The 25,606-nt window shown below is 36.3% G+C and overlaps 1 protein-coding gene across 4 annotated transcripts; it reads right to left on the bottom strand.

The window, feature by feature from the left end:
* Positions 1 to 323: 323 nt before the first annotated feature.
* On the bottom strand, positions 324 to 24,211 carry LOC306846535 (casein kinase I-like). Of its 4 annotated transcripts, none has more exons than XM_079379973.1 (12): positions 23,971 to 24,211; positions 20,915 to 21,655; positions 19,172 to 19,241; positions 14,288 to 14,436; positions 13,967 to 14,201; positions 13,556 to 13,641; positions 12,002 to 12,086; positions 11,774 to 11,922; positions 11,613 to 11,696; positions 7,335 to 7,436; positions 6,595 to 6,701; positions 324 to 2,296 (listed from the first exon to the last, which is right to left on the bottom strand). In XM_079379973.1, the coding sequence occupies exons 2-12, from the start codon at positions 21,155 to 21,157 to the stop codon at positions 2,242 to 2,244; spliced, it is 1,365 nt and encodes a 454-aa protein (XP_079236099.1). In that variant the 5' UTR covers positions 21,158 to 21,655; positions 23,971 to 24,211; the 3' UTR covers positions 324 to 2,241. The 4 variants fall into 4 exon arrangements, with proteins under 4 accessions (XP_079236099.1, XP_079236100.1, XP_079236101.1 ...); XM_079379974.1 differs by having other exon boundaries at positions 11,774 to 11,919; positions 23,971 to 24,135; XM_079379975.1 differs by lacking the exon at positions 7,335 to 7,436 and having other exon boundaries at positions 23,971 to 24,135.
* Between the last annotated feature and the right edge of the window lie 1,395 nt (positions 24,212 to 25,606).

Below are 25,606 nucleotides of genomic sequence, written 5' to 3'. Positions count from 1 at the left end.
CTGTGGTTTTACAAATGGTAGTTAACACGAAATTTACTTGCCACTCAGCAACACTAAATTTAGTTCATTTAAATTAACTCTCTAATGTCACAACTGAGTTTAGCCCAAAAGTAAAAAAGATCAGAAAGTCATCATTTACTCACCTTCACGTTATTGCAAATCTGTATGACTTTTTGGTTCCCGTTCACTTCCATGGGATTGAAAACCAAAACTTTTTGGTTACCAACATTCTACAAAATATCTCTCTTGTTTTCCTCAGAAGATAAATCATACATGTCTGGAACGACATGAGGGTAAGAAAAATGACAGAAATTCAATTTTTTGGGTGAACTATCCCTTTAATTCATCCCCCCAATGACTTTCTTTTTTAAAACAAAACAAAACAAACAATATTCACTGTTTTGAAAAACCTGGATATATGAGGTAGACTGATTTTAAAAGCATGAATTCTAGACCCTTCCAGTCATGTAAATTAATACAATCACACAACTTCAAGAACATTTTTTATGAAGAATACAGAATGGTTGAGAACCACTGCTCTTCACTATATCTAAAAACAGTCCATTCATGTTTCTTGACTTTGTTATAAAAATGTTTGAAATGTTTAAAAAAAATTGAAATTTCAAATGAAGAAAAAAAATATCACAGGATGTCATAATTGGTTGGCTCTGCTGTATCTAAGAAATTAGAAAAATGAAAAGTCATTTGAAAGTGTAAAAATGTCCTGTTGTAGCACTGTACAATAAACTACATGGGTGTGACATCAACTTTCATGTGAAATAAACGATAAGGCCCTTGCCCTGTAGCTCCAGATGTGTTCTATGGCACCGCATCCTGGTGATTCATTGCAACTGCCTCTGTATGGTCACATGATGTTGACTGTACTGAAATAACTGTTGCTTTAGCTGAAATAACCGCAATAATGAACTACAACCATAAACTCAAAACAGTGATTGTGCAGAGACACAACATGTAACATCTTATGAGGCATAGAAGAAAAGCAACGTTTAATAGGTATGTAAATCAATACACATCCTCATTCTGATAGGCAACCTCTGTTACTGCGTATAAACCCACAGACTCACGTCTTCATGGAGCTTTGCTATGATGCACTTTACAACAGTGAAAAAGAAATCTGAGAAATGCCAACAGGCTCCATTAGACTCCATGGAGCGCACGGTAGAGAACAAACAATCGGAGAGGGCCATGGACACCTCACCTGGATAGGAATCGTAGAGAGGGACACATTAGTGTTAAATGTTTTACATGGAAAGGCACAAACTATGATTCCCTGGTAACTTAATCTAATGCGAAATAAAAAAAAAAGCAATTTTGACTGAGAGAATCACATTTGTCCCTTTGGGAGAGACCAGCCTGCTGTATAAATGGACCCACGTCTGCCTTTATTTCCTGCTTCCTATTAATTTCAATGCCAGAAATGTCAAACGCTTTGCTTTTTCCCCCCAAAAGTGCAATTCACAGAGGAGAGATCCAATGCATTTCTCTCCGTCTCCCACAGTACCTGAGACCAGCCACTGTGCTACAACATCATCATCATCCACATCGACACTGACAGGAAAAAAAGTAGTAAAAAAGCAAGAGAGAGAAAATAAAGAAACACTAAGAGCGGTTAAAAAAAATGCACACACATTCTACAACATGAGTAAAACTGGGAGAGCAGATCTTCAAGACAACGCTTTAAATTACAAAAACAAAAAGGAACGACAGAATTCACATAGGTTGTCTGAATCCGGTGTACTTTTCTCCATACATTAGTCAGCAGTCTCTCCCCACTTACTTTGATCCTATAAAAAACAAAAAACACCATGGAGCACATCACTCACTCATCCAGCCAGTGTGTCAAAGTGAACGGATACCTGTGTAAGTGCGAGTCTGGTTGCCTTTTAGTTCTCAAATAACGGTTTTGCATGTCATCTAAAATACAAGTTTAAACAGTCCATCTGGGTTTAAGTCACATAACATATATCATCTTATTTCTGACCGCTGAGGTCTCTTCTGGTGTCCCGCATTGTACAAATATATTTATTTGTTCCACTGAATTGTTTCCTTACAAAGAGTGTCAGAACCCAGAGTACTGAGGTGTGTCCTCTGAGCAGATGCCAAAAGTGAGGCAGTGAGTTTCTGTTCTGAGGTGGAGCTCCACGTTTCAGCACAAGTCCTTTGCTTTTATTTTTTACTTTAAGCGCACCAGTGATCTTAACGTTTCAAAGATGTTCCTCCTCACTTGTGTCGCTGTAGCGCTTTCCTCTTCCTCCTCTTGAAAAAACAACAGCACCTGAAAAGAGCGAAGGAGTTAAAGACGGTTTTGCAATCTCCTCCCTTCATTCTCAAACTAGTCAAACACAGTCTAAGGCCCCGTTTACACTAGTGCGTTTTTGTTTTAGAATGAAAATGATCAACGTTTACACTGGCGTTTCCGCTGCGTTTCAGAAACAATCTCCGTTTACACTACACAACCGAAAACGCAGGTCACATGACCATTCATGCAGGTACAACCATAGATATGTATTGGTAGATTCCCTATTATTTAGATGGCAGACGCGTCTGCGTGCTTGGAGCAGTCGAATGGGGAATCTACCCATACGTACCTATGGGTACAATAATGAGCATGATGTTATTGTTTACGCGGTCGTCAAGGATACGCAGAGCGAATGTGGGCAGCCACGCCATTGTTTTCAAAAGTCTCCGTTTTGGTCCGTTTACACTGAAACACAACCCTGGAGTTTTCAAACTAAAACGGGGTCTGCAGCGTTTTCAAAAGTCTCTGTTTTTGACCTTGAAAACGCCGGAGTAGAGTAAACGATAGGCGTAACCGTAGCAAAAGTTATGTGTTAAAACGAAAACGCACTAGTGTAAACAGGGCCTAAGTTAGGTAGTTGAAAGCAAATTTTAAAAACCCAGCAGGCCCAAATATCTCCTAATGCTAGCATGGGATTAGACAGCACAATTGTGCACAACTATATGTAGCTGGTGCTTATGTAACCAAAACAATGCTGTAACAATGTTTTGAACCATTTAAGCCCATGGCAACTACAGTTTCCACATGCTCCAGCACTCTTTTCTTATTCTTATTACATACATACACACACACACATACATATACATATACATATACATATATATATATATATATATATATATATATATATATATGTATATATGTATGGCATACAAGTACAAAACCTTAATAAGTGCTTTTAACAGCTTGATTAACCTGCCATGTGGTATTGCGTATATTATTTGAAAATACTGAAAAAAATATAAATGTAAATGATGCATGTACTTTTTGTATTATTTATATTGGACTATTACACAACTTATGAATATTTTAAATTACTTAAATTAAAAGTTACTTATTTTTAGTTTTCATTTTAAGTTTAGTAATTTTATGTGCTTATTTGTTTAGGTTTTTTTTGGGGAGCACTTTACAATGTGTCATTTGTTAACATTAGTTAAATGTACAAAGTAGGGCTGGGCGATTTTTCAGATTTTATCGATTAATTTTAATTTAATGTTTTACCACAATTTTTTTTTTTATAAAATCGAGGAATCACGATTTTGAATAAAACATTACCAAACGTTTGACTTAGACATTTTGACAATATGCCAATGATAACGGTAAAGAAAAAATAATGATCCAACCGCATGTCGGCGCGCGTGATTAACTGCTCACCTGTGAAGGACCGTAATTAGAATGCAAGGCTAGGTGCCATTCACACAGAATGTGAGTTTGTGTTGACAAAGATGCATCACAGGCAGTGGAATAGGAAAAAATGTTGGACTTCTTTTAACTTAAGCGCTGCAGTTTTAGAATGCCGTTTCATGCATGAGACGTGAGCACAACAGTCAAACACATCAATGTTTACATCGAAAAAACTATTGAAAAGCAGCACAATCAAATAAAAAAACCTGTAAAAGAACTACTACTGTATGTCTGATATTTAATGTTTGTATCATGGTGACAGGATGAAAGCTGCTGTTCATTGTTTTTACAAAACATTTATAGTTAATAACAGTCTGCTGGTGTTATACCTTCAGAAATCAGAAAGAACTTTATTACCAAGTATGTTTACACACACAAGGAATTTGACTTGGCGACAGGAGCTTCCAGTGCAGAAGAAAGTACGGACATAGTGCACACATGCATTACATTAAATATATCACTAATATAAGAAAAACTGAAAAAGAAATAATGCACTACATACAGAACTAGAAATATATAGAAAAAACATGTAACTGTTTAAATGAATGAACAGATGAGTTATTTAGAAGTGTTCAGTTTACAAATGTACAATTTTCAGATTCTATGTATAAAATCAGTCATTTTGAATTACCTTGACTTTTGAGAATTTTTTAAAGCATTTTCCTTGTAGCCTATTATTTCTGAACATATAACATGTATAAGACAAGTTTGTACAATTTGTAGTTCATGTATCTCTTCTGCAAAGATATTTAACAAGTGATTTTGTTTAATAATGTTGACGACTTCATGTGTGGTGCACTTGGAATTGAATTTTCCTTAACTAGAGGGTTAATAAAGAAACGTTATTTGAATCATGTTGTAGTTACATTTTCAAGTTGACTAGTTAAAAATCGAGAATCGGTCAAATGTTCTCGAAAAAAATATATAAATCGAGATTTTATTTGTTGTCATATCGCCCAGCTCTAGTATTAACTAACAAAAACGAACAATGAACGATACATTTATTCACTATTTATTAATCTTTGTTAATGTTAGTTAATGAAAATACAGCCCCTAGTTGTTAGTTCACAAATATTAAACACAATGTGATTTTTTTTGTAATTTTACTCACGCTTACTGCTTAAGCTTAGGGCTGCAACTAACGATTATTTTGATAATCGATTAGTTGGCCGATTATTCTTTCGATTAATCGGATTAAAAAAATATTGACCAAAAAAAACACTATTCCACATTCTGCCCAATGTCCTTCAAACAAACGTGACAACTGAATGCTATGAAAACATACAGTGCTTAATTTATTAGACCACTTATCATAATAAAGAGAAAACATATTTTAGAAATTTGTCAAAAATTTGTTTAAATTTAAAAATGTTATTGTCATTTATTGGACATAATAATAAAAAATGTCCTCATAACAGCTTGCATTCTTGCTAGTATTGTTTATGTACTTTTTGACTGCAATTGGGTATCGCGAAAAAAAAATACTCAAATAAAAAATACAAAAAAAAAATAAGTGCTCTGGTTTTCTTTCATAGATAACAGCAATAATGATATTATAGCATTAAAAATAGCCTACTACTGTTACTAAAGAGCTTACACATATTGGAGTACTAACCAGTACAGAAAGCCGAAAAATGATTTTGGTTATCACCAATACGGTTACTTTAGAGCAGCAGTGGCACAAACCTTACATAAACACATTGTTAAAAAACTTACATAAATTTGTTAAGCATTGTAAAAATTGAATATAGTTTAAACCTCTATTAAAAATTAAAATAATAAAGATAATAATAAAGACGAATAAAAACACAAACTCAGTGTTACCAACAGGTAAGAGTAATGTTCTGCAGGAACTACTTTGATCACAGTCACCTCGTCATTTCTTTATCCTGTAAAAGGCCGTTATGGAGCGTCTCATGTTTATATTCAGACAGACAATTACACGCTGTTATCCCTTTAAAGTTCCTACTCTCATAAAATATTCGCACTGCATGTTGACTTTTAAACCTTAAATTAACTTTCAACAACAGATAATTCAGCACAGTGGATATGTTTGCGCTGAAAAGCCTATTAATTGTCTCCCTCTCTACTGTGTTCTGTCCGTCTGACGCGCGTGCGCGCGCCCGCCGCGCCGGCGCTCATTCGGTATTTTAAACTTAACACAGACTGTCAGGACGGACCTTTATGCAAAAATGGAAATGCTCGCGTGAATTTGTGGCATTTATAGATAAGGATATGACCGTAAACTGAACGTTTTTGCGCTGAGGACGCACACGCATCTGTCAAAGCGCCTGACAGGGCAAGCCATTACTCTTATGCATTAATTTAAAGCTTAAAATAAAGAATTATCATGTTTTGGGCAGCTTGGATCACGTGCTTCTCCGGCAGAATCTCATTCTGTTTCCTCCACTATTTTTAGATGCATTTTGTCCATAGAAATGCATTATTCAGTGCCGTAATTTGACTAACCAGCTGAAGTTGGACGTGCACTGTGGGCAGACCCGATTAATCGATAATGAGAATCGTTGTCGATGATTTTCATAATCGATAATAATCGATTTTATCGATTAGTTGTTGCAGCCCTACTTAAGCTTATTGTACTTGCCAAGGAAACATTTTAAATTATTTAAAACCTTTTTAAAGTTTTTTTAATCTACAAAAAAATAGTCGCAATTAACAATAAAAACACTGATTTAATATAAGAATTAATAATCTGATAATTGATTCCTAGCAATGAAACCAAAACTTATATTTTTCTTTGACTGTACACTGCAACCTTAGTGGCTGGTGGTCAAATCTTTGCAGGTTCTTTTTCTTTATTGAGTACACTAAAATTAGGCAATGTTTAAAAAAAAAAAAAAAAAACTTACTTTGTATCATCGGCCACCTCTATCTCAGCAGGGGCAGTTATGGGAGCGTTGGAGTGTCCCGCCGTGGGATCGTCTGTATTCACTTCTCCGTTGGTTGAGCTCATAACCTGAACATTAATTTAAAGAAGCAGGCAATGAGTTTTTAATACAGATTGGCAAAGATGCATAACAACACAAAACCACGGTACACACTGGAATTTACTTCATCAAACTCGCACTTTTTTAACAGTTTAATGTAACTGGGGTTGGGGCTTAGTAACCTATTAAGGACACTTTTTTAAATAATTTAAATGTTCAAAAATCAGGTTGCTTAGCACCAACCAGGGAAGGTTAAGAATGTAGGGAAATGGAAAATGAAAGAACAGCGCTTAGTTAATGGAAATATGTGAACACAGAAAATGAGTTTAGTTGGAAATCTTGGGACTAATATATTTCAAATGAAAATTTATAGCCTGCATAACTAGAAGTACACAAACATCCATTTGTCTTGCTTGGCTACTTATTTAGAACACAAGCAGTATTTTCACACTGAAGTCACCAGATCCCAAGCCTAACCATCAAGAGCGTTCAAGTGATGTGTGTTAGACCAAGGCAAGAGAGGAAAAGACAATTTAAGTGTTCACAGCTGGAAAATGGATAGAGGTGTCTTGAGTGAGAGGATGAAAGGAAGAGAAAGACAAGAACAGAGAATGGAAGAGATCGACACCAACGGCATGCAGTACTGCGCAAACACCCAGTACCTGGACAGAGCCCCCCAGCCTATCGGCCGTGAGGTGCGACCCCAGGAGCTCCCTGTTGGTCACGGGAGTGGGCTGGGACTCACTTCCTTTAGGTTCTGGAGACTGGCATGACAGCGATGGGGGGTGGGGGGTGGCAAAGGGCATAAGAGATGTTTTTGAAAAGAGATGAGGGTGTAAAGAAAAAAAGAACAGAACCAGTTTAAAGAGGAACGCCTTCCATGCACAAGCAGACTACTCTAGCTAACAGGATAGAGGTGGAAATAAAAGTGTGAGTGAAAAAACAAGAGAGCACGCGACATGCAGAGATGAAGAGGGAAGCTAAGCTCTTATCTTTCACAAACAGCTACAGCCAATCATACCAAACTTAATGTGACAGACTTCATTTATCTAAGGGACTGTGACCAAGACATGGAAATACCACCGTCTAAAAGAATGACAGCCTGTTTAAGAAATGGCAGATCTTCAGACTAGCAAAAACTACTCTGGCTGCAGGAAGTTGTCTTGGGATTGTTGATGAGTGAAACAAAAAGATACTGTTGATACAGTTTAGAGAATCATAAAACATTGAGATAACATTTAAAAATGACACTGCATAAAGTAATGTTTCTCCAAAATAACCAAAAGAAAATTAAAAAAGGGAAGCTGGTACTTAAAAGTAATAACTGTGGCCCATTCTTCCTCTTTTACATAAACAAGGATTTGACTATAAAACTGAAAGTGAAATGTCAAATATAATAAATATCATATAAAATCATCAATAATAAAATGTAAATAAAGTATTTTGTCAAATTAACAAATAAATACATTCCAATTAGTTGATGTTTAAAAAAGTGAAATTAACAATATATTAATAAATTAGTTTTTAAAATGACTGAAGTAACTGAGTTTAAAAAATGCAGTTCACACGATTAAATTATTAAATAACATTTATTACAAAATATAAATAATGGTTAAATTAACAGTTTTAAATATGGATATTAGTCAGTTTGAACAATCTTTTTTCATCAATTAAAAAAATTCTAATAAATAATTACTAATTATTAAAGGGGTCATATGATGCGATTTCAAGTTTTCCTTTCTCTTTGGAGAGTCTCCAGGACGCGACGCTCCATCTGACTAGTAAGCCAATTCTCAAATAACTACTATGATGACTTTTGTTCTACCCACTTAAATGATAGAAGTACTTGCGTTGTCCAATCTATACAGACTGTCTGTTCCCCGAATAGCGAGGTCAAAATATAAATTTAATGCAGGATCTAGAAAAAATCTGATTAAACCAGAAAAACACAAAATAAAAGAACAAAAACAATTTTTAAAGCTTGGACTCCTAAACATTAGATCACTCGCACACAAAGCAGTTATTGTAAATGAAATGGTCACAGATAATAATTTTGATGTACTCTGCCTGACTGAAACCTGGCTTAAACCAAATGAATATTTTGGTCTAAATGAGTCTACGCCACCAAGCTACTGTTATAAACATGAGCCCCGTCAGACTGGTCGTGGCGGCGGTGTGGCAACAATATATAGTGATATTCTCAATGTTACTCAGAAAACAGGATACAGGAGGTTTAACGCATTTGAAATACTTCTGCTTAATGTTACACTGTTAGATATGCAAAATAAATCTCTCTTATCTCTTGCTCTGGCTACTGTGTATAGACCGCCAGGGCCATATACAGATTTCCTAAAAGAGTTTGCAGATTTCCTCTCAGATCTATTGGTTAATGTTGATAAAGTGCTAATTGTCGGAGATTTTAACATTCACGTTGATAATACAAATGATGCGTTAGGACTTGCGTTTACTGACCTAATAAACTCTTTTGGAGTCAAGCAAAACATCACCGGGCCCACTCATCGTTTTGATCATACGCTAGATTTAATTATAATCGCATGGACTTGATCTTACCGATATAGATATCGTACCTCAAAGTGATGATGTTACTGATCATTTGCATGCTGCCTATTACTGATATTAATTATATGGCTCCGCGTTATCGTCCGGGCAGAACTATTGTTCCAGCCACCAAAGACAGATTCACAAATAACCTGCCTGATTTATCTCAACTGCTCTGTGTACCCATAAATACACATGAACTAGACGAAATGACTAGCAACATGGGCACTATCTTCTCTAATACATTAGAAGCTGTTGCCCCCCTCAAATTTAAAAAGGTTAGAGAAAAACGTACTGCGCCATGGTACAATAGTTATACCCATTCTCTCAAGAAAGAAACTCGTAATCTTGAGCGCAAATGGAGAAAAACTAACTTGGAAGTTTTTAGAATTGCGTGGAAAAACAGTATGTCCAGCTATAGACAGGCTCTAAAAGCTGCCAGGGCAGAGCATATCCGCAAACTCATAGATAATAACCAAAACAATCCAAGGTTCTTATTTAGCACAGTGGCTAGATTAACAAATAAACACACACCACCCGATCTAAATATTCCCTCACTTTAATAGTAATGACTTTATGAATTTCTTCACTGATAAAATAGATCATATCAGAAATACAATAACAAATGTAGATTCTACTGCGTCTAGTATTTCAGCTTCACTCATCGCACCCAAAGAAAAAGCAGTGCTTTATAACTATAGGACAGGAAGAGCTAAACAAACTTATCAGTGCATCTAAACCAACAACGCGTTTATTAGATCCTGTACCTACTAAACTACTGAAAGAGTTGTTACCTGTAGCAGAAGAACCGCTTCTCAATATTATTAACTCATCGTTATCTTTAGGTCACGTCCCAAAACCATTCACGCTGGTGGTTATTAAGCCTCTTATTAAGAAACCACAACTAGATTCTAATGAACTGGCAAATTACAGACCCATTTCAAATCTTCCGTTTATGTCTAAAATTTTAGAAAACGTTGTGTCTGCTCAATTGTGCTCCTTGCAAAAAAATTATCTCTATAAAGAATTTCAGCCAGGTTTCAGGCCTCACCATAATACAGAAACTGCACTTGTTAAAATTACAAATGACTTGCTTCTTGCTTCAGACCAAGGCTGCATCTCATTGCTTGATCTTAGTGCTGCGTTTGACACTATAGACCACGACATACTCATAAATCGATTACAAAACTATACTGGTATTCAAGGGCAGGCTTTAAGATGGTTTAGATCCTATCTGTCTGATCGCTACCACTTTGTTCATTTAAATGGGGTCATCTCAATTATCACCAGTAAAGTATGGAGTACCACAAGGATCTGTCCTAGGTCCTCTGCTATTTTCAATATACATGTTGCCCCTTGGTAATATTATTAGAAAATACGGGATTAGTTTTCATTGTTATGCTGATGATACTCAACTATATATCTCAACAAGACCAGATGAAACTTCTAAACTATCTAAGCTAATAGATTGTGTAAAAAATGTAAAAGATTGGATGACCAATAATTTCCTCCTAATAAATTCAGATAAGACAGAGATATTACTTATTGGACCAAAAAACAGTACACAGAATCACTTGGATTACAATTTGCAACTAGACGGATGTACTGTTACGTCCTCTAAAGTCAAAAATCTGGGTGTTATATTATGCCTATAATGTGAACACTATGAATGGCTGTGAACACTATAAAGTGGGGCAATTCCAACATCGCAAGGACAGTTTGGTGCTTCTGACTCACAGCCTGTAAGTACGTTTCGATATTTAAAGAATTTGCAACTGACCATTTAAACGCGAGTTTTGAGCTGTGTAGAGTAGTGCTTGTTTGCCGTTTCTACGATCACAAATGCAGACATGGTGTTATGTTTACGCGTAAAAAGACATGCAACAAATGCCTCGTTTATAGCGGGTTTTATTGTTTTAGTCTTGTTTAGTCTTTAGCCGGGACCATAGACTATAAAAAATACGGTAAGGGGTGTAACATTTCCATCACACGCTTGAGGTATTCGGCCAATCACAACGCACTGGATAGCTGGCGATTTAAAGCACACGTCGCTTCTCAGAATGATGAGCTTTGTAAAAATCGACGCGTTTCAGAAAGGCGGGGCATAGAGGAGCAACAATAATGTACAGTATGTGGAAAATAATGTGTTTTTTGAACCTCAAACTGCGCGTAAACACTGCATTACACCAAATACACCAAATAATGTTCTTTTTAGCAACATCATATGATCCCTTTAAAAAAAAATTATTCCTTAATTTTATTTTCAAGTGGCACTCAAAGCAATTGAACTGCAACTTAACACTTGACCATATACTATGAAATTGCACAAAAAAGGAATGCGTGTAATTTATAAAAGCAGAGTATAGTGACTTTTATCCCACCTGGTTTTTGGTCTGCGGTTGTGCTTTGTCTCTGCTGCTGGGCTGCAGAGGTGTGTCACTAGGCATGGGTCCTATTGGAGTCGGCTGTGTAGACACAACATCCATGTAGTTGGTTATATCATATACAAGTGGTTTATGATATGACATCTAATTAGACTCACCAGCGGCTTGCCGACCCAGTCATATTCATAGTCAAAAACATAGCCATTTCTGTCAAAGAGGTCTGTAAAGAGTTTTCTCAAGTAGTCGTAATCCGGTTTTTCAAAGAAATCCAGTCTCCGCACATAGCGCAGGTAGGTGGCCATTTCTTCTGTGAAAGGATGTCAGAGTTAAGGCAATGCACTGGAGATGAGAACACAAGATGGCTATTTGAAAAAGAAGGGGCTTACCAGGGAAACTCTCACAAAGCACTTCTATAGGGGTTGCCCTTTTGGTATCTCCAATTTTCTGATAGCGCTCCTTCAGTGTGTCAGCCTTAATGAATGAAACAGGACATTTGTTCAGTAAATTGCTATCTTTTATAGTATTAGCACTTTATTTCACAGTCCTGTTCAGTATGTACATACCTTGCTTGCTATGTACTTACTATAGTAATTGCAATAACTGGGTAATAAATAGGTACTACCCCTGAACCTAACATTAAACCCATGTAGTTACCATGTAGTACACTAAAAGTAGGGCTGCGTGATAAAATACAATTTACTTAATTGTTAATTACTTAATTCCTCAAAACGAAAACGAGTTCAATAAATGTTCAATATAATGTTTATGAGCCAAAAGGGGAATGAAACAGCGGTACTCGTTTAAACCGCGCCACACGAACCATTTATCTGCTCGGCTAAAAGTTCAAATGGCAGCGCGGCACGAGCTCACTAGAGCAGATGGGTTTACTCACTGATACTGTAACTCTCGGTCACGTGACCTCTAAACAGTACTGTGAGATCCAATGTGAAGTGTTTTAATTCAGCAAAGAACACAAATGACTCATGAGCCGGATAAAACAATGCTGACAAACAGGAGAAACACTGTGTTTTTAATTTTAATAAAACTCAGTCAGAATAATTACACTTAAGTTTGACACATGCGCAGAACTACCTAGTAGTCTGTGCTGTTGTACTGAGACACTTTTGATGATAAAAATTGCGTAATGAAGAAAGCTTTCTTCATGATGCAATTTTCGTCATCAAGAGTATAAAATTATACTTTGGGATTTAAGTGGAACCCTTGGAAAACTTAATTTATAGTCCTTATCCTATAAAGACTGAGCTCAGTATTTCTAGCCAACAGAATATTTTATACTCCAACACTTTCATGAAATTTACTTTAGAATTAATAAGACTACATTTTCATTTATGATTCTTCCTTGATATTTCCATATTTTCCATTATAGTGGGAACCCTGTAATAAGATGGATTATGATTAGTATGTGTCATTTAACAGGAAAGAAACAAGGATTTCAGTCCTTTTTTCCACCTATAAACCAGAAAAAGCTGTAAACAAACACATTTTTAAGTCTTTTAGTCTTCTAAATAGGTCAGCTTATCAAGGCTGTATAGCTATTTGGTTATTCTGCTGACTTTCCATAATAGTGACAGATAGTGGGGCTCATCACTGTTTCAGACCTTAGCTGAGTGAGATAAGACTCTAAAACCTGAAAGATAGCATCAAACCAGAGTCAAGAGAGTGAGACAATTGAATGGAGGGGAAATTCTAGCCATAGATTTTTATTTGACCTTATTTGGAGTCTCAATGATTATTTGCAGAACTGATACTCTCCCATATATATATACCATAAACTGAGCTTTAAGATATTCAAAGAAATGTAACAGAATAAAAAAAACTGAATTTTCCTAAAACGGTATCATTTTCACAGTTAATATTTGTTTTCAAAACAAACTCCTAAATCAAACTGCTTGAAGGCAGCAAACCACCTACAACAATACCTTTAAACCTTGCCAGGGCAGACTGCCTCGTAGAAAGTACATAAACATATGACCCAGCGCCTCCAAATCATCCCGCCTGCTTTGCTCTGCAAGATAAAAAGACATTATGAAATTATGAAACCACTAGCTACACAGATTTTTACAGAATCTGTCTTCAGTCAGTCATGAGTCTTAATTCACTGCACAAAATGATTGTATGCATTTAGCATAAAAATCAAAACCAGTGCAAAATCCTGAGCCAAAAAGAGCACCTGCATCTCACCAATGTGGCTGAGCATGTAGAGATTTGTGTCACTAACAGCTAAGCTGGGTTAAGGCGTATTTTAGTCTTTATCCCCCATGAAATTCTAATAAACCTTCCTAAGCCCTAACAGAGCGAATCTTTCCACACTTTCTGTGTGTGGCTCTTACCCTTCCCCAGGTGTGTGTTGATGCTCATGTAGCGAGCAGTCCCTGTTAAGCTCTTGTGCTCCCTGTAAGGGATGTGTTTTTTGGTCTCAGGGTCGATGTATTCTTTGGCAAGCCCAAAGTCGATGATGTGGATCGTATGTTGCCTCTTGGTCCCTGGCCGACCCACCAAAAAATTCTCGGGCTTAACGTCCCTGTAGATCAGACTTCTTGTGTGCACATACTCCATCCGTGTGATCTATGATAGATGTAGGCTATATGTTGGAACCAATATATATATTTTTTTAATGTCTTTGTCTCATTTGAGTGAGAGATCATACTGACCAGCTGAATTGCGATCATCAGGACGGTCTTGAGGGAAAAGGTTCTGTCGCAGAGGTCAAACAGGTCCTCCAGACTGGGGCCCAGCAGCTCCAGCACCATGGCATTGTATTTCCCACAAGGCCCAAAGTAGTAGACCTGAGGAACACCCTCTGAACACACACACAAATATATGCAGTTAGAAAACAAATCCACAAAGTTCTGAAATTTAAGTACAAACTGGCAATTTAGCACAGCATTAACTAAAATTAGATTACATAAGATTACATAAAGACAAGGAACAATCATCTTTTGTTATGTGGTGTTTGGAATTCTTAGATGTTTTAGGAGTAATTATCAGGTCATATGAGGTAGACATGAATCTATTTTAAGACATCTTGATACACACTACATTTTTGTGTATGATAGGTAGGCTGGGAAATCTATTATGCACATATGAACATTGTGAATACTTTGTGTGTTTCTTGCACACTAGTTTCACGCACTCTTTTTGTGCTTCATGACTACAGCATGACAGTGTTAAACAAAAGCTATTTAAATTAGAGGTTGAGCAGATCTCAGTTGATCCGTGATCCTTACGGACCAAGCCCCACAGTTCGGCACGTATGTGAGCCGCAGATTAATCATTTTAATCTGCAAAATTTAACCATAATAGAATGAAAGTTTATGATTTGTACTTGTTTACACACACACACACACACACAAGCGATTTTAAACTATTCTAGCAAAAGGGAACTTGTTTCGTTACTTGTACGCTGTTTTCTATGCACACAGCAGCGCATATGCAGAGAAGAGCATTTTAGAGAAACTGAATTCTCTTTCATATCTTCTTGCGTTTGAACAGACACATAAGCCACGTTTACATGTACACTTCGTCCTTCCAATTAAAATCACACCGATTGAAAGATTCGATGGACTGTTTACACGAAACGTTATCTAATCCGACTGACAACAAATAGCCTACAAATCACCAGAGGAAAAAACGCCCCCATTTTTTTGCATTAATATTTTTAATAGCTGCTTGAGCTTGTTTAGAATAAACCAACAAATATTTGAATCCCTTGCATTCATTTGATTGCTCAGTCATGTGGCCTACACATTCAATTATACACAGAAATTATACGGCCATCTCCGATCGTACCACATACAGAACAAAATTTATTTCTTGTTTGCGGTTTCTAATAACTAAGTTGCACATATACAGTCCCCTCCATAAGTATTGGAACAGTAAAGACAAAATTGCTCTGTTGGCTGTGGAGTCAAGACATTTACAAATATGATTAAAAGATGAATATGAGACAAAACTACAGAATGTCACGTTTTATTATTAGCCGTTTCAACACATACATGTTTTACCAAATAAAAAGAACAGCACTTTTAGAGTCCATCCCACTCATTGATGTGAGCATAAGTATTGGGACAGTTGAACATAAGGCAGATATAAAATTAAAAGCTATTATTTAGTTGCAGATCCCTTGCGCACAATCACAGCAGTGAGTCTGTGACCCATAGACATCACCAGACTCTTGGTCTCATCCTTTGAAATACTTTTCCCAGCCTTTAATGCAGCCAATTCCAATTGTTGCTTGTTTTGGGGAGTTTCTGCCTTTACTCTCCTCTTCAGCTGGTGAAATTCATGCAATATGAAGCACTTCCCAATTAATCTGGTGGCATTTTGTTGAATATTGGTAGGCAAAAAGGTTTTGTATTCTTCCAAATTCATTCTGCTACTGTCATCATACATTAAGTCATCAGTAATGTTGAGAGGGCCTGTTCCAGAGACAGCCATACATGCCCATGCCATGACACCACCTCCACCATGCTTTACAGATGAGGCTGTATGCTTGGGATCATTTGCAGTTCCCTTTTTTCTCCACATTTTTGCTTTCCCATCACTTAGATAAAGGTACATCTTTGTCTCATCGGTCCATATACACAGTTCCAAAACTCTTCTGGCTCACCTTTGTGCTTTTTTGCAAACTCTAATCTTGCCTTTCTATTTTTGGTGCTGGTCAGAGGTTTGCGTCTTGCTGTGTAGCATCTGTAATTCTGTGTCAAAGTCTCCTGAGGACAGTAGATTGTCAGAGCATCACCCCAGCTTTCTGGAAGTTGCTGGTGATTATACAGACACGTCTTTTAGGATTCATTTTCACAGCTTTTATGATTTGTCTGTCATCAACTACTGTTGTTTTCTCAGCTGATCAGGTCGTTGTTGGTTGCTGGTGGTTTCCAAACTGTTGATTTCTCCATGCCTTTTGTTTTTGCTAGAGCTCTAATTGACTTCCTCTTTTCTTTTAGCATCCAAATTGCTTGCTTTTCTCTCAAAGTCAGCTCCCTCATCTTCATCCTGGTTTGTGTGTGTCATCATCGAATGCAGGATTCAGAATACAGAAGTAATGGATATAACCGATACAACACATTCCCTGCTTTTAATACCTGAAGAATTAATGCAACAGGACACAGCTGATCACTTAGAAAGACCTGTGAGGCAACTGTTCCAATACATATGCTCACATCAGATAGAGGGATGAAACTCTAAAAGTGCTGAGCTTCTTAGCTGGTAAAACATGTATGTGTTGAATCACCCGATAATAAAATGTGACAAACTGTAGTTTTGTCTCATATTCATCTTAATCATATTTGTAAATGTCTTGACTCCATAGCCAACAGAGCAATTTTGTCTTTACTGTTCCAATACTTCTGGAGGGCACTGTATATCTATCAGATAAAATAATAAACACAATATAGCTTGATCTCAGCCAGCTGATCAACACTCATCACATCGCCATAGCTTCTTAATCTAAAGCATTGAGGGATAAAATAACAGTACGACTCTCTGTAATGCAGCTCTGAAATGAATTGTATTGTGATACTAAAAAGTTTTACGGTACTTAAATAAAACAAAAACTATTTCTTACCAAGAGTTGCTGAACCTACAGGAACGTTGCTTTATGAACACGGAGAGTGATCGCATCGAGCTGTATCACAAATAATATTTCCAAGCGTTTAATTGTACATTTATTTTGTTCGGTTTATAGAAAGGTTTATCCCACCGCTCTCAAACCGATTACAATTTCATTCAGTTTGGGCATTTTTATTCCGATTGCGGCGTTTACATGGAGCCTTTTCATTCGGATTGGACTTTTAAATCGATTACAATGCTCCACGTAAACGCACCTATATACACATAAAATTGACAACATACTGATCTCTACAATTATTCTGGTAAATACAGTCGGTTACGTCTTAAGTGAACGATAACAGCTGAGAAAGAAATCAGATGTGTATCATTATATTGGATCCGTGTATCAGGTCTCAAAGGGACAACACTCTATAAATACCTGCTACTGTCATTAATGCTCATCAAACAACAAAACACAGATTTGACAAAGATTAATCTATATTTCATTTATACAGTTAATACTATGCAGTGTTATTTTACACTTTATTTTTTAAATGTCTTTACCTGAATAGAGACCTTATTTTATATGTAACATTGTTCTGTTGCATTTATCAATGCTTGTAATTTGTGTATTTGTTCTCATTTTTACTGGCTGTTCACTTGTCTCTTTAAATCACGTTTGAATTTGCTCAGTTAGGCTAGTAGTTTTTGCTGTGGTATCGAAGAAATACTACTTAGCTTAATAATAAATGGAAAGCAAAATTGCATTGAAATATTTTTTTTAGCTGATCTGAAAAACAATCCAATCTGTGGCTCAAAAACTGTAATATGATCCAACCTGTGAGATTTGTGATCCACTGAACCACTAATTTAAATATCTCTCATTTACCTCAGGAGCAAAAACAGAGTTGGGAAGTTTAAATAGTTTGGGCTAACCAGTTCTTCCAAACTGTCCATTTCAATTAATCAGTTGAACGCACAATTTGCATTAACAATCAATAATGTTCACAGAAGAAGTGAAGAAAACATTACCTAATAAATTCTACAGCATTAAACATTAAAAATCCATCTACTTTAAAATTAAATCTAGCTTACAACAATAGCTGTTTGGTAAAAATTATGGCTTCTTTAACAAACAAAAAAAACCTATATGTAAACCGATACATATCAAACATAGCTAGAATGCTGACTTTTCAGAACATAAAGACTTTTATCAATATCAACAAACACTAGTCTGATTTAAGACTCCAGTTAATCTCACAGTACCTTCGACAACAATCACAAAAACACTACCTGAGAAACCACAAACACAGTTATATATTCACAATACAACTTCAGCTCAGAAGAAAGAGTGAATATGACAGTGTACAGTGTCATGTTTTTCTAAAGCTCTTTTCATGAAAAATGCATAACAATAAAAACGGTCTGAGGCCTTAATGCTGAGAACAGAGATGTCTAGCTCAACAGCAGTGACAGATGAATGCTTCAACAAGCAACTGTAGACTTTATTTCATCTGAAAAGGCATCTTAAAGGGCATTCTTTGATTGTTGAAATAAGCTATAAATTGACCTTTCACATTTTTGAATACAAGCCTCTTTCTATCCTGCAAGTCTTATCAAAAGTTGTCTGAAAAGAACAGAGCAAATAGAGCAATCGATGCACAGGAACACAGCTTGTGCTGATTAAACTCGTCATCTGTGCTGAAAAGAGGATGTGGACAGGATGGGCAAAAAGCAACTCACAATTGTAAATAGGATGTGGACAGCATAAGCTCTACAACAAAGAAAATGGCCCCAAACTGTGCTGTGAATATGGGTGCAAAACAAAGTTCTAAAGTAGTGTGTGGTGGATAACATGAGAACAATAGACAGTGGTACAACAAAGAAAATGGCCCCAAACTGTGGTGTGAATATGGGTGCAAACAAAGTTCTAAAGTAGTGTGATAACATGAGAACAATAGACAGTGGTACAGCATATTGCTTACCTGAGTTCCCCAACTGTTTATAAAACCTGTACTCGAGATGGAGCTGGGGTGCTCTGGATTTGATTGGCTCCTATGAAAAAGCAAAATTAACATAATTAGTATTTGTAACCGTCTTAAGTAGCAATTAAATGTCAGTTATTAACGTTGCTTCAGCATTAAAACAGTAAATTATAGATGGATAACTGATGTACTAACTCTTTGTACATATATTATTGTGAATCCTTATATTTAAGCAAATATTCTTTTAAGGGAGTAGCAAAGACAACTGATATGTGACTTCTATCATTAGGATATTGCTAGGCATGGAAGACTCAGGTTATGCCATCCCTAAGCAATCAATATGAGGTGGTCCATTTAGCTAAATGCCGGTTTTTAAATAATGTACGTGAGAGAATGCGTGCGTGTGTGTTCAGTTAAGTGCAGGATCCAGGGTTGAGTCATCTGTGGCACCAGCAGCTCTGAACACTGAGGAAAGTGCTACTAAGCAGGAGGCAGAATGGAAGAGCCAAATAAATTAAAACAAACAGATTGCATAAAGGCCACAGGATGTATTAAATACCCAGCAGTGGAGACAGAGGAGTGCAACAGGTTTACTCTTTTATATTGTGTGTTTCCAGCATGGGTTTTCACTAATAAATAGTCAAATCAGAGCAACATCAAGACACCCCCTATTTAGTACCAGTAATTGGGTAATGCAGCTTCTTCAGAGAGGATATTTGTCTTTTTAACAGTCAACACCACTAGGCAGAGATGTACCTCGATCTTCACAACATAGCAGAATGAAGAATCAGTGTTGTAGCATCCCTATGAAGCCGTTTTCAACAGACCCATAACTCACTTGCTTCACTCTTATTACCAAATGTAAGTGCGATTAAGGATCTTATTTAAGGATTAAATTAAAGATATGTAAAGGTAAGAACAAGGAGCTAAACAACATAAAAGTGACAAATTTCTTTCAAAGCAGAACAGTTGGTAACATGGTAAAATTACCATGAGAAAAGTGAATTTGAGACTTCTGTAATGTGGTGACACTAGAGAATTCGAGTATTCACAGAACACATCTTACACACTGAAAATTGAGGCCGTCGTTGCTCACGAACAATGTGGGTGGCTACTAAAATGTCCCTAGATAATATTCTAATCACTAACTCATCTTTCCCTGTGTATTCTGGATATGCAGGCTTGAAACCACATCCAATTAAAATATTGATATGGAGGAGTTTTTAAATTGTTTTTGCATGGCCTGCACAGCAACTAACCAGAAAAAAATTAAAATAAATTCCAACCGAGAGGGTAAGACACCATTTCCACACTACAACACTGACCAATCAAAAAACAAATATGTACACTCCTAGCATTCAAAAGGCTGGGATCTGTAAGATTTTGTAAGGTTTTTAAAAAAAAAAAAAACTCATACACTTGCCAAGGCAATATATGAAATATTATGACAACTTAAAATATTTTATTTTAACATATAATTTAAATATTTTTATAAAAGCATATAGGTTTTAGGTCATATCTGTGGTAAGATAAAAAGTGCAAGTACAGCAATTACATGGAGATGTGCGAGCGTAAAAAGGAACTGGGTGAACAAAAGAGAAAACAAGCACTGCATATTAATCTAATGTGGTTTAGATGTTATGAACTACTGTGTGTTTATGTTCTTATGCAACTGTTTAACAGCACAGCTGAAGTTCAATGACCGTTAACTGCTAATATCAACTGGTTTTGTGAGGCACTTACCAGTTTAATGGCCACATATTCATTGGTGTAAAGATTTTTCCCGAGTCGAAGCTCGCCGAAGTTCCCGCAGCCAATTTTCTTTCCCACTCGGAAGTTAGGGCCAACCATAAGCACCCCAGAGGTGGACCCAGAGCCTCGGCCGCCCCCATGCCCTGTCCTGTTCCCACCAGTCTTAGACATTCTCTTTCCTTCCTCCGCCTCTCCTTTTCCTCCTCCTCCTCCTCCTCTCTTATCAAAATCCATAAGCTTGTGATACCCCGGCCTCTCCACGATTACTCCACTGCCATAAAATCACAGAGCCACCAAAACAACTAACAACAGGGGCACGGGGAATGGGATGGAGGAGAGGAATTTAGAGAGAAAGAGAGTGGAGGGAATGGCTTATCCACAACACAGCTCTACACATGTAGATTAAACTAGACATTAACTGCTTTTATAGATGGGGAAGGTATAGCAGACAATCCAAGGGCGATATGATTCAGTGCAAAGACATCATATGGAATATTCCTTAAATCCAACCATAGAGAAGAATGCTCCTTGGGAGAAGGACAGATGCACACGACCCTAGCTGGTAAAAGTGAGGCGGTGTCTAGCATTGGTTTCCATCCTTTGCATCCCCTCCAGGTGGTTTTGCAGAGATGTGTAAGGCATTCCTTGAGTCCAAGTATGAACGCAGAGCATATCAAAGTTTTTGTCGAGCGGAAACTGGTGGAACATCAGCAGCTTAACAATTTAGAATATCTGAGGCAAAGAAAAGGCATAATTAGCACTAAACAGACTGCTTAAAAGTACATACAGAGAACTGGACATGGCACATGTTCCACTATGGTGGAAAGAAATACACATTGCACTACTGAATTAAAGGGACTTTTCAGTCAAAAATAAAAATTCTCTCATTATTTAGTCACCCTCATGTTGTTCCAAACCTGTATGACCTTAGTTCTTCTGCAGAACACAAATAAAGATATTCTGAAGAATTATTTTGCTGGTTCAGTTCCATTTTATATTTCTCAAAATATCTTATTTTATGTTGCACAGAAAAGGGTAGGTCATACAGGTGGGGTTGCAAAGGGATGGAAAATTTTCCATCAACTTTCCTAAATTTTCAGAAATATTCCAAAATAATTCCGGAAAGTTTCAGAAATGTTCTGCCTTTTGCAACCCTACATACAGGATTGGAAAGAAATATCATTTCCGGGTGAACTATCCCATGAATATATGAATGATTTAAAAGACAGTTTAACCATTTTTAAACACAAATGTATTGAAAGAAACTGACAAAATAACCTAAAATGATAGTTTGTTTGTTTTTATCTCAGGGCTAAAGAAGAAAGCTTTCTTGTGTTACCAATTACAACTTTATAAATCTATTACGGTTACTACCACAGCAGCTTTTAACACTTTGTGGTAAGACAATGGATTACAACATTTATACATAAAAGTCCTACTTAAACACAATTTGCTTTGATTTAAAGCCTCAATCTCTTGTAAGACCTTAAATAAAACAGAACATATACAATGAAAAGTGTTGCAAGAAAACATCAGCATTGCACCATCACCATCTCTATGAAAAACACAATTAAGAGTCTAAACGTTTAAGGGACACGAAACCAGAGACCATGTCCCTACAGGAAATGTTATCTAGCGTTTCTGACTTCCAGCTCTAAAAATACATCCCTCAGGAGCTCGAGATGAGGCCTGAGGTCATGTGAAGACGAGCAGGAGTCATCTTGGATCGAGTGTCTCAGTTATGTAGTTAGCGGAGCGAGGCAAATCGCCAGATGTTACAGATGACGCCATGCATGGTTTTATTTTTCCTAGCCACATAACCTGTATTACCTTATAGCTATATACTAGTGCCATATGGACATTACTCTGACCAATAACAGATTATATCCTGATTAACACACTTTCAGCAAAGCTGCTTTGAAAGAATATGTGCTGTGAAATGCACTATACAAATAAAATTGAATTGAATTTAACAAGAATGTCCCTTAAAATCAAACTTGAAAGAATTCATGCCCAGTAAGCTTATTCTTAATATTAAAATAGATAGATAGATAGATAGATAGATAGATAGATAGATAGATAGATAGATAGATATGTTATGATGCACAAAATTTGATATCAGTCTATTAAAAAAAACAACGTCTTTATTTTCTGCCTGTGAATTTGTAGCATTCATTGCACTTTCAATGGCAAGGTATCAGTATCAGAAACTACGATTAAATGCTATCAGATCTATAAAGTTAATCATCCAGCTAAGAGTGTAATCCATCGTCTCATGTCTGATCAGGCCTGATCTACATGCATCGACAACAAAACTGTTTTGCAATGCCAACAATTGTGATATCAGGCCTGCACACTGGCCCTCCCTCTAGATTCAGCAGCATGTCTTATGAAATTAAATGAAAAATTGCTCGAGAAATGAAAACGCGCTACACTGTCAAATATTTTTTTCCGAAAAGACATCTAAAGGGCTAACTTGCGGGAAATAAACTAGACGAATGTGCCTGCTAGACTAATTCAGCTCGCCACCAAAGTATGAGAAAGAAACTTGAGTTAACAGTTAGTTACCAAGATAAACTCAGAACATATTTTGGTACATCATGTTCTCTTTGTAAAAGTACATTATATGCACGTAAAGACAGCAAAAAAGGGACGTTCTTGTGAATCCTCGAGTGCTGAAGAGCTAATGTTGTCAGTTAGCCACTGAGTTGCCAACTAAGCAGCAGAAATGAGTGAACACAGGCTAACATGCTAACTAGCCTAAACAAGCTAACGATATGTGGCCTGCGCTTCAGTGAGCTAACGAGAGTTACTAAATCAACAACACCAGCGGGTTATGGAAAATCAAAGACAGCTTGTTATGGTCTACAACCACATTATACATACGTCAAAGCAAAATTTGTTGACAAGCACACAGATTTTGTTGCCAGCCATTAACCGGGCAACTCCTTAATCCCGAGCAGTCGAAATTGGTCTAAATTACGCAGACGGCATATTCCGTACATCGTTCGAGGAGGAAGACGTATCAACAGACTAGACACTTTTACCTAGATCTCTGTATTATAAATCGATGATAGTTCCCATTTTGTCGGTTTTAATGCTCATTCCTTGAAGCCATTATCATTTTTTCTCCCTCTTCGCTGATGTCTCTTTAAGCCTCTCCGTACAGCTGGCGCGTTTCCTCCGCTATCGTCCATCACATTACTAGCGCTAAGTTACAAATCTTGCGTAGTTGTGTTTGGAGAATACCGGGTCATACAATTCCGCGCTCTTCGGAAAAAATAATGCGCAGTTTCATTCAACGTAAAACTACGTGAGAAACTGAACCGGATGACGTAGAAACTGGTGTCGACCGCTTTTACAAAACTGATAATAATTATTATGTATTATTCACCACATTTTCATGTCCCCAACATTGTGTCTAGATAACTAGATAAAATACTGAACACACTTAAATGATGTTAGTTTGGAAAAGGATTTTAATATTAATTATTTGTCAATTTACTACTGTTAGGGGTAATCTTTTATTCAGAATGCATCAAATTTATCAAAAGTGACAGTAAAGTCCTTAATTAATTAAACATAGGTGTTTAAATTGAATATTTTGGTTATTTAAACCTGAAAACACTGAAGCAATTTGCTCAATATATTTTTGAAAGCTGGCTATACCTTTTTAGAAATACTTCCATACAACACAGGGATATTCATAAAAGTTTACAAAGCATAAAATGTACTGTATAACAGGGATGACCCAAGGCTATGTAAGCCGAGATTCTATGATAAATAAAAAGTTTAAAAGAACAGCATTTATTCAAAATAGAAATCTTTTAAATTAGACTTTACTATCACTTTTTATCAAATTTAACAAATCCTTGATGAATAAAATATATTTATATATACATAATATATATATATTATTCAGCAAGGATGTGTATATGTATATGTATATACGTGTATATATATATATATATATATACTGTATATATATATATTTTGTGATTAAATAAATGCAGCCTTGATGAGTATTAGAACTTCTTTAAAAACATTAAAATGTATACTGCATTGATGTATACTGTAAATGCAATAAACATTTTAATCATATATCTTGTGAAGTCTTTTTAGTTCAGGATTTTTTTATGGATTTCATGAACAATCCTATTAAAGAAAAATTATAGTATGATAAATGTGAGGATATTGATCTGGAGGAAATGGGGCCATTCATCAGTGGTTCTTTGAAGAACCTTTAAAAAGGGTTCTTTGTAGTACAGAAAAGGTTCTTTATGGCACCAAGAAGAACACCGGTTCTTTAAAGAACCTTTCACAAAATGGTTCTTCGGGGAACCAAAAATGGTTTCTCTATGGCATTTCCGCAACCCTTTTTGGTTCTTCCTGGCACCTTTTTTTTTAAGAGATAAGAACTTTTTTAAAAACAATAAAAAATCTTACTGATCCCAAACTTTTGAAAGGCGGTGTAAGCTTATGTCTGCATAACAATAATTAGTCATTAGCCTAAATTATGTCATCACAGTTGGTAGGTGACAAGACATTTTGATTGAATTGTGAAGTCTGTTTGAATTCCTATACCATAATTGCTGTAAAAAAAAAAAAAAATTGTGTTTCAGGTGTTTGGACTTTCTTTCTGACGGCACCCATTCACTGCAGAAGATCCATTGATGAGCAAGT

The sequence above is a fragment of the Barbus barbus genome (genome assembly GCF_936440315.1).
Source record: "Barbus barbus genome assembly, chromosome: 26".
NCBI lineage: Eukaryota > Metazoa > Chordata > Actinopteri > Cypriniformes > Cyprinidae > Barbus > Barbus barbus.
This window is presented reverse-complemented; position numbering and strand designations above follow the sequence as displayed.